The sequence below is a fragment of the Camponotus vicinus genome, unplaced genomic scaffold (assembly GCF_025532165.1).
Source record: "Camponotus vicinus isolate PSW18456_S1 unplaced genomic scaffold, iyCamVici1.0 SCAF_3, whole genome shotgun sequence".
Taxonomy (NCBI): Eukaryota; Metazoa; Arthropoda; class Insecta; order Hymenoptera; family Formicidae; genus Camponotus; species Camponotus vicinus.
In genome coordinates this window covers 14,542,399-14,552,835 of record NW_028141967.1, presented here as the reverse complement: position 1 = coordinate 14,552,835, position 10,437 = coordinate 14,542,399, and the positions used below count along the sequence as shown (strand labels likewise).

Genomic DNA, 10,437 nt, shown 5'->3' with positions numbered 1-10,437 from the left:
TCTTGTAAAATATTCATTTTTCGATTATCTTACCTTAATACTTTTATGTACAAAATAATGAGAGGAATCAATTGGTGTAAAGAAAACACATAGTTGTTTTTAAAAAAAAATATGGAATTTTAATTGCAAATTACATATTTTTTCTTCGAAACAACTATGTGTTTTCTTTACACCAATTGATTCCTCTCATTATTTTGTACGTAAAAGTATTAAGGTAAGATAATCGAAAAATGAATATTTTACAAGATATTTTACGGTTTATGTAAAATTAAGAAATTATTTCAAGCCTCATAACTCAAAAAGTACTTAACGAAAAGGTACTTAATTATAGTGTTTTGGAAAGCACTCGAGATAAGCTACAAGAATATGCAATGAAAAATAGCAGGTTCCATTTAAAAAATTGAAGGTAACCTTTACGTGACCTTCAAATGATTACACAAGGTCAAATCAATAACACCATCTTATGTCCCCCTCATAGTCAAAAAACTTTTGTTTTAAACATTTTTTTCCATCTTGCTTACTATACGAGATATTTACGTCCGAAGATTAAAATGGCCTACCCTGTATATATATATATATATATATATATATAAAATAAAATAATAATAAATATGAAATATAAATATAAATTTATTAATTTTTTCACTTTTAATGTAATAAATATTTAATTAATTTCATATATAAAGTTATACCTACATACAGGGTGTCAGGAAATTTTTCGCAGTCCCTAAGTGTGAAGGTAGATTGGCTCAAATTAAAAAGGAAGGTCTTATACTATTTTGCGATATTTGCAATAATTAATGAAAAATTAATTAAAGAAGATCGGCCAATGCACGTGGCTAGAAGTGCGTGGCGGTGAAGGCGGTCTCACTGTAACATAATAGCGGTGCGCGGCGAAGCGATGATTGGGGAGGGGAGAAGTGATGAGTGTGTAAGCGCGCGGTGAAGGCTCTTCCCCTCCCCAATCACCGCTTCGCCGCGCGCCGCCATTATGTTACAGTGAGACTGTAATTGTCAATTTTAAGATTGACAGAGGCACTTTTAGGAAAAACGTTTGATACAAAAGTTTCTTATTTTTTTCACGTACAATTCGAATCTGTAATAAAAAGTACCATGTTCCCCTAAAAAATTCAACTTCCGATCCGGATGGCATATTTCCGGTCGGAATCAAAAGTTGAAAATATCACCATTTGATAAAGCGTACCCGATTTACTTAAAAATTGTTCACGATTTATGATAAAAGCCATTTATTTTCATTTTAAAAGGGGTGTACGGGTGGTTTGGGACACCCTGTATATATGTAGGTATAACTTTATATATGAAATTAATTAAATATTTATTACATTAAAAATGAGAAAATTTACAAATTTATATTTATATTTGATATTTATTATTATTTCATTATTTACTATTATATTTATTATCTCAATCTATACCATATTTATTTATATAATTTGCCTTTGTGTGTGCAGTCGAAGATCATTCCCCCTTCAGAGGAAAATCTGGAACGCATTCTCAAGTGCATTGAGCGATTGCAAAGAGCTGACTCACCTCTTGAAAAACTGGAGCATTTATTGACAGCCATTTCGGCCATCTTCAACTCTGTAAGTATTTTCGCAATTTTTCTTAAGTGTATTAGCAAAATTATAAACATGAAATTCTACATTTTATCAATTTTTGTTATTAAAACTTTTTGTTAATATTTTTTATTTTCAATATTTTCTCAAAATCAATACATATACTTCTTATTTCCTTTTTATAATTTTTTCATTATTTATATTACTGAAATTATTTGTAATAACTATAAAATTATAATTAAAAGTTATATTATTTTTAATTATAAGTATAAGTATAAAATAGTAAATATAAGTATAAAAATCATATAATTAATTAAAATTAAAAATTTAATTATAAATATTATTTTTATTTAATTGTGATTTTATTTTTATTATTATAGGTGAAGCAAGCTAACTCTGGTCGACACATTACGCTGGGTGCCGATGATCTTTTGCCATTGGTAATCTGGGTTTTGGTACGCGGCAAAGTAGTGGACGCGGAAATCGAGGCCGAATATATGTGGGGTCTATTGCATGCTTCTTTGTTAAATGGCGAGGGCGGCTATTATTTGACAACGCTATCGAGCGCGGTGCATGTTTTAAAGACTTTCATGTCTAGTCAGGGCACCATGTCTACACTGAATGTAAGCAACAAATATCGTTAATTATGTCTCGTAATTCTCAAATTGTTAATATATATATATATATATATATAGTATATATAGGGTGTCTTTGGTATCTCGCAACAAAGTAAAACCATAAGTAGATCTTGTTAAACTGAACTAAAAAGTCTTATTATTTTGCAAAAACCACGTAAAATTTCGAGATATTAATTAAAAAAGATCAGCCAATTCGCGTGAGTGAAAGCGCGCGGCGAGAAAGGCCGTCCCACTGTAACTTGATACTAGGCACGCGAGGAAGCGATGGGTGGGGCGTTTTCCAAAACATGATGGCGGCGCGCGGCGCTTTGGTGTTACGTTGTAAATAAACCCCGCTTTGCCGCGCGCCTAGTATCAAGTTACAGTGGGATGGCCTTTCTCGCCGCGCGTTTCTACTCATACAGATTGGCTGATCTTCTTTAATTATTTTTTCGTTAATTATTGCGAATATCGCAAAACAGTAGAGGACCTTCCTTCTTAATTTAAGCCAATCTATCTTCACACTTCGGATGTGCGAAAAGTTTTCAGCCACCCTGTATGTCCGTATCCGCTAAAAAAAAACCATAAGTAGATCTCGTTAAACCGAACTAAAAAGTCATATACCATTTTGAAATCCACCACGTAAAATACTTATGCTTCGACGCGCGCCTACACATTCATCGCTCCTCCGTCCCCCAATCACCGCTTCGCCGCGCGCCGCCATTATGTTACAAATATGCAATTAACAATGACATATTTTTTCTTACAAATAACTAAGTGTTTTTTTTACACCAATTGATTCTTCACATTATTTTGTGCATAAAAGTATTGGAATAATCGGAAAATGAATATTTTACTAGATATTTTACTAGATATTTTACGATTTATGTTTGTGTAAAATTAAAAAATTATTTCAAGTTTCATAATTCGAAAAGTACTTAACGAAAAAACATTTAATTATAGTGTTTTGGAAAGCTCTCGAGATAAGCTACAAGAATGTGTAATGAAAAATAAGGGGTTCCATTTGAGAAATTAAAGGTAACTTTCGCGTGACCTTCAAACGACTATCCAAGGTTAAATAATTGTCACCATCTTATGTCCCCCTGGAAACCATACAACTTTTGTCTAAAACATTTTTTTGTATCTCCCATATTTTTTAATATATTTGCCTGTTAAGATTAGTATGAATCACCCGGTATATGTATATATATATTGTATATTTAAAGCATTGAATTGTCTTGAGAAAATTTAAATATATTAAATTTTAATTGGATATCTATTTTTCTTTAGGGATGTGGAACACCTGATTGTTCATCTGTACTGCGAATTTTGGTACCGGATGAGCTGCACGGTTCCTTAAACACTAGAACGCTTCCGGTACGACCTAACATGAATACCAAGGAAATTTGTCGCATTCTTGCGCATAAAATCAGATGCACCAATCCGCAAGATTATGGGCTTTTTAAGTTGGTGCAAGGGGAAGGTATAATCGCGTTTATATTATACAAAAATATAAAATGTAATTTAATATAAGAGAGAGAAATATATACAGGGTGAGTTTTATTTCGTGTGTCAATCTTTTTATCATGCGGGAGATTATCGACTGCATAATAAATTGATCGGTACATAAATGTCAATTTTTTTGATCGACCGTATCGAAGATTCGAATATAATGTGTACAATAATAATAATAATAATAATAATAATAATAAATACGTAGCTTTAATAATAATAATAATAATAAATACATATTACATAAGTTCAGCTTTTAATTTGCTTTAATTTTACACATTATATTGGAGCCTTTGATACGATCGATCCAAATAATTGACATTTATGTACCGATCAATTTATTATGCAGTCGATAATTTCCCGCATGATAAAAAGATTGACACACGAAATAAAACTCACCCTGTATATATATATATATATATATATATATATATATATATATATATATATTCAATAATAAAAATAAATATAAATAATAAAAATAAATATAAAAATAATAATAAATATAATGTTTCAGAGACATTGCTTGGAGATCATGAGTGTCCGCAGGAACTCTCTCACTGCCTTTTCGCCTATAAACGGATCGATGCAAAAATAGCATGGCCCAAGACCAGTTCTTAAAAATTGCGAAATATTTTAATTAATATAAAATTAGTCTCTCTAGATATCACTCACATAAGTCGATATCGTCTTTTCCAAGATATATCATGGAAAGGTACATTTTCTTTTCCACTAAAATATCTTATTAAATATTGAATTTCAATATAATTTCAATTGAAGCACTCGAGGATTTTTTTAAAAGGATTTTAAGATGAAAATTCTTTCAGCACTGCCATTTTCATGAACAATTTCTTATAAGAAACTAACGATAAATATAAATAAGAGAATCGTTGTTACTCACATCTAACAATAAGTATTTTGATTACTTAACAGTAAAGGAAATTAAAGTATTGATTAGATTATCGGAAACAAAGAAAAATTGATATAAATTTCCTAATTAGTATGAATAGAGATCTCAAACAATATGCAATGTTTTTAATCAAGAATTTATTATATTTTAACCCTCTGCAAATAAAATTTTCGTTTTTGAAGCTACAGAACATTAAAGTTAATAAAATATAAAAAAATAAAGCTTTACACACATATACAATAATAGTATGATAAATGGTGTATACAGGTGTGTGTGTATGTGTGCGCGTGCGCGCGCGCGTGTATGTAAGTGTGCGTGTAGGGTGTTTCATTTTAATCGCCCCAGACAAATATCTCGAAAAATATGAAAGATACGGAAAAACGTTTCAGACAAAAGTTGTTTGATACAAAGGGGAACATAACATGGTATCATTGATTTGATCTTGAGTGAAGGTGCCAAGGTTATATAGAGTTTAATTTTATTTTTTTAAATAAAACTCCCTTTTTATTACATATTCCTATAGCTCTCTTGAGAGCTTCCCCAAACACTATAATAAAGTATTTTTTTGTTAAATACTTTCCGAGTTATGAAGCTTAAAATAATTTCTTAATTTTACATGAACTATCAAATATTTCGTAAAATATTTATTTTTTGATGATCTTACTTCAATATTTTTATGCAGAAAATAATAAAAAATGTAACTGCTTATAGTAAATTACATATTTTTTCTTAAAAATAATTTTTTACATCAATTTATTCCTCTCATTATTTTATGTATAAAAGTATTGAAGTAGATCATCGAGAAATAAATTTTACGAGATATTTTATAGTTTATGTAAAAAAGTTTATTAAAAAATCACTTCAAGCTTTATAATTCGGAATTAGTTAACGGAAAGATACTTTATTACAGTTTTGACAAGCTATCAATAAACTACAAGAATATGCAATGAAAATTAGAGGCTTTCATTTAAAAAAACAAAGTTAAATTCCATAACCTTGGAATGTTCATTCAAAGTCAAACTAATGACATCATCTTATGTCCTCCTTCAAATCAAACAACTTTGTCTGAAATATTTTTCCATATTTTTTATATTTTTCAAGATATTTGCCTAGGGCGATTAAAATGAAACATTCTGCATACATACATACATATATGTGTGTATGTGTGTGTGTGTGTGTGTGTGTGTGTGTGTGTGTGTGTGTGTGTCTAATTATTTTTTTTGTAGATATAACATTTATATATAAAAATAAATAACAATACATTTTTAAATAACAATACAAATTTCTTTTTAAATTAATAAGTTTCCTAAGTTTCTAATCGTGATAGCTTTTTTTTAATGAACTTATATAAATCTCGAAAAAAATGATACAATGAATATTAAACATTTTCAATTAAATTTATATTTCTGTAATATGTTTTCTAATATTACAATTTTATACAATTTTAATGTTCTTTTTATTTAATATTTTTGCTAAAATTGTAATTTATGTCATCTTCCACACTGAGGGTTAATATAATATTCGAAATAAGATCACCGCATTATATAAAAAAAAATTATTCTCTACAATTAAGTATATATTTATCGATTGATTTGACGCAATTGAATAGAATTATATTGTATCAAATGTAATTCTAACAAGAGAAAAAAAATGAAAATCCTCATAAATGGATGTGTGAAAAAAAAGTGATAATTTTAGAACGTGTATACGATCGTGGTCATGCGCACGATATATATACAGTGTATCGCAAAAAGTCGTATTATATTTATTCACAGTAGTATTCAGTGTCTCGTGAACATTTACAATAAAAAAAAGAAGAATATTGCTTTTTCAAAGCGAAGCCCTTTCAAATGAATGAAGTGGAACTCATATCGAGAGATCAGAGAAAAAATAATACATACACATAATTTAACAAATCAATTAAATAAAAGTTCAATAATATATTTATCTTATTAATTAATAATTAAAATAAATTTTTTATCTCTATTAATTATGATAAGATTATTGTTACTCACTATTCACTGATAATTAATTAATATTTGTTTAATTAAATTAAACTATTATGATTAATTTTCAACAATTAATAATTAAATTATATAAGATTTTGTGTGTACATCAAATTATAAAAGTTTTATTTTTCTTATAAGAAACTATCATATAACTTTAAAAATTTTTCTATTTGGGTTTTTTATTTGTTTTAAATTTATAAAAGAATTTTTTAAATAATTTTATGATTAGTTTCCAAAATTTTTATGATTCCAGGTTTTTTATTGTAAACATATTATACTTTTTATTGTAAACATATTATACTATCAAAAATAAGGAATTATATATATTTATTCATATTTTATTATGCACATCCGATTATACAAATTGATAGAATATATAAAAAATTTGTTTCACAAATTAATATAAATTATAAATTCAGTCTAATTATTATAACGTCTATTTTTTTTAGAAATGTAGCACACGGGTAGCTTGAATTACGCATTATTATTTATTATTTATTATTACATTTACTAAACTAATTGCTACATTAAACTGAACTAAACTATTTCATTTACATTTACTATATTTACAAAATGATAAAAAGTCTTCAATACACTTAGTAATGTATACTACTATTTTATGTAATTTTATGTTCTATTTTATGTAACTGCAATGAAGAACTTTGATCGACGAAATTTTCATTTCTTTATCAGTATAAAATTAATATAAAAAAACCAAAATTTTTTTTATTCATTTGATATTTTTATTTATTCTTAATTCGATATAATTCGTTTATTTTTTTTCTAATTATATAGAAGAAAACTGAGAAATTTAAAACTTTTTTAAAAAAGTTGCTTTTCTAAATTAAAAAGAAAATGTAATGAAAAAATATATATATATAATATTATGATATATACAATCTTTTGATATATATTGATAATATGCTGATGATCTCTGGATTTGAGACCCAACTTCTACAAATGTTATATTTTATATATACAGGGTGTCGCAGACCACCCGTATCAACCGAATATCTCAAAAAGTGAGCGCGGCAGACAAAAATATTTCAGACAAAAGTTGTAAGGATTCAAGTAACGCATTACATGGCGATATCAGTATGACCTTGAAGAGTGTTGTCAAAGCCACGTGAAGTGTTATATGCACATAGTTATTTAAAAAAAAAATATGTAATTTGCAATTAACGATTCCATATTTTTTCTTAAAAACAGCTATGTTTTTTCTTTACATCAATTGATTCCTCTCATTATTTTATACATAAAAGTATTAAAGTAAGATAATCGAAAAATGAATATTTTACTAGATATTTTATGGTTTATGTAAAATTAAGAAATGATTTCAAGTCTCATAACTCGGAAAGTACTTAATGAAAACTAACTTAATTATAGTGTTTTGGAAAGCTCTCGAGATGAGCTACAAGAATATGTAAAAGCATATAGGGTGTCCCATTTAAAAAGTTGGAGGTGACCTTCACATGACCTTGACAACACTCTTCAAGGTCATACTGATATCGCCATGTAATGCATTACTTGAAACCTTACAACTTTTGCCTGAAATATTTTTGTTTGCCGCGCTTTTTGAGATATTCAGCTGATACAAGTGGTCTGTGACACCCTGTATACACACACACACACACACCACACACACACACCACACCACACACACACACACACACACACACACACATATATTTGAAAAACACATGAAACGTGCTATACGTTTTCTAAATAATATTGAGTGACAAAAAAATCAATAGAAAAATTTCTTCGCATGTGCACGGAGATGCAAGGAAAGAAAGAACGAAGAAAAGTAGCTTTTAGGGTTTCTATTTTAAGTACTTTCTACAAGACAAAGAGTCGTGAAATCTAACAAAATAAGCAATCTGTATTATTAAGGAAATGTCATGTATTTATTACTACAAGTTGTATACATATTTTTATTAATATTTTTGACATGTGATTCCTTGCTTTTTTCTGCAAAAAAAATTTGCTAGGCTGATTTGGATCTACAAGGCTGTGTGTATAAATATGTAGCTTATACCAGATGTGTCTCAACAAAATTACGAAATAAAGAATCGTAATAATATTTATAATAATAATAATAATAATAATGATAATAACAATAATAATAATTGGCTATACAAAATTAGAAAATATAAATAAATAGTGATAGTTTTTATATTTGTAAGAAATATCGAGGATTTTTTAAAGAATGACCGCAAAAATTGCCCGTTTCGTGGACCTCGAGTTTTGATACGATTTTGGTGGTAAATGATTGTATATCATCAAACATTCATCCCCTAAAAATTTCGAATTGAGCATACCTTTTATTGCTGAGATATGAAGGGTTGAAGTTGGTATTATTCACGAATGAAGGGTACGCCTTTTTACACGTTCAACACAAGATACTTTAAGGTTATTTCTAATACCAAAAAATGTTTCTGATGGAAGTTGTTCATGTGGTAGGAGACTAATTCATCGTCACCTCAAATTGACTATCAAGTCAAAATTGTGAAAGTCATTTAGAGGTCAACTTGCGAAATTCAATAAAATGTTTTTCAACTGATGTCGGATACCTGCCTCTGCGGTCTAATTACTCGTGACCTCAAATGGACCTTTAAGGAATAATTTGATAAACAAATCTTATCTGAAACATTTTTTGATATAAGAAATAACCTCGAGGTATTTTGTGTTGAACGGATAAAATGGCATACCCTTCATTGATGTATAGTGACCAATTTAACCCTTCATATCTCAGTAATAAAAGGTATGCTCAATCTGAAATTTTCAGAGGATTGATGTTCCATGATGTACAATTATTTACCGCCAAAATCGACTCAAACTTCGATGTCCACAAAACGGTTTTAGGCCTGTTTTTGCGGTCATTCTTTACGAAAAGTATTGACGATTCTTTTATTTACAAAAATAATGTTAAAAATATTTTGCTACAGAGAGTTCGTACAGATCAGCCTTGCATTTTTTTAACCGTTTTTTATATAATTAGAGCACTCGTTATATATATATAGTAATAATTAGCAACTTATAAATGTACATTTTTTTGTATTTAATTTATTTATTTAACACATTTTTAATACACTACATACCTTATATACCGTGATTATGGCGTAGATATGCTCTAATTTTTTTATGATAATTAACATGACAATTAACGTCTATATATGCTTTTAATATACTAGTCAAACCAATACAAATCGAAGAAGTTTGTAAAATAACACGTAACTTTTTATCCATTACAGAAGTCTGTATCATTAATTATCATATACACTTTGTTATTAGTAATTATTATTATCATCATAATGTATATATATAAGTCTATGCTCAATAAACACTTTTCTATTATTCGTATGTATTCGTACATTCACGAATAACGATTTTTTTAATTATCCCAAATAAATGTATAAATATAATGTTTAAACTGAAGATTAGCTGACAATGCTCGTTTAAATCAAATGTTCAATAAAATAGACAAAATAAATAAAAAGTATTATATAAATATTAAGATATTTTTAATTATCAACTCTATCTTTTAAGCTTGTTTTATTAATATTATGTTCTAAAAAAAATATTGTAATTCTAATTCTTTAATGTTTTTAATTTTTATCATATTGTTACATCTAGGCCCTTTAATGAATGGGCCATCTGGAAGGACGCAATCTACTTACCCGTGATACACTTGTTAGGGCGTGTGTATGTATCGGATCGAGCGGATTGTTAGGGGCCTGGCACAGGTCAGTGACCGAAATGGTCTCTTTAACTTTGTAAAGTCCTAGACCTATCCGCTCGGCGGTCCCTTT

General features: G+C 28.2%; 1 protein-coding gene across 10 annotated transcripts in view; it reads left to right on the top strand.

Annotated features, from left to right (window-relative positions):
- Window positions 1-6,888, top strand: part of Spri (Src homology 2 domain-containing protein sprint) — a 323,123-nt gene extending 316,235 nt beyond the window's left edge. For all 10 annotated transcript variants that reach the window (XM_083092813.1, XM_083092806.1, XM_083092807.1 and 7 more), the window contains 4 exons: window positions 1,473-1,604; window positions 1,958-2,200; window positions 3,485-3,677; window positions 4,224-6,888. In XM_083092813.1, the coding sequence (XP_082948939.1) occupies window positions 1,473-1,604; window positions 1,958-2,200; window positions 3,485-3,677; window positions 4,224-4,327 (672 nt within the window). In that variant the 3' untranslated portion in view covers window positions 4,328-6,888. The remainder of the gene's footprint in view (window positions 1-1,472; window positions 1,605-1,957; window positions 2,201-3,484; window positions 3,678-4,223) is intronic.
- Window positions 6,889-10,437: the final 3,549 nt, after the last annotated feature.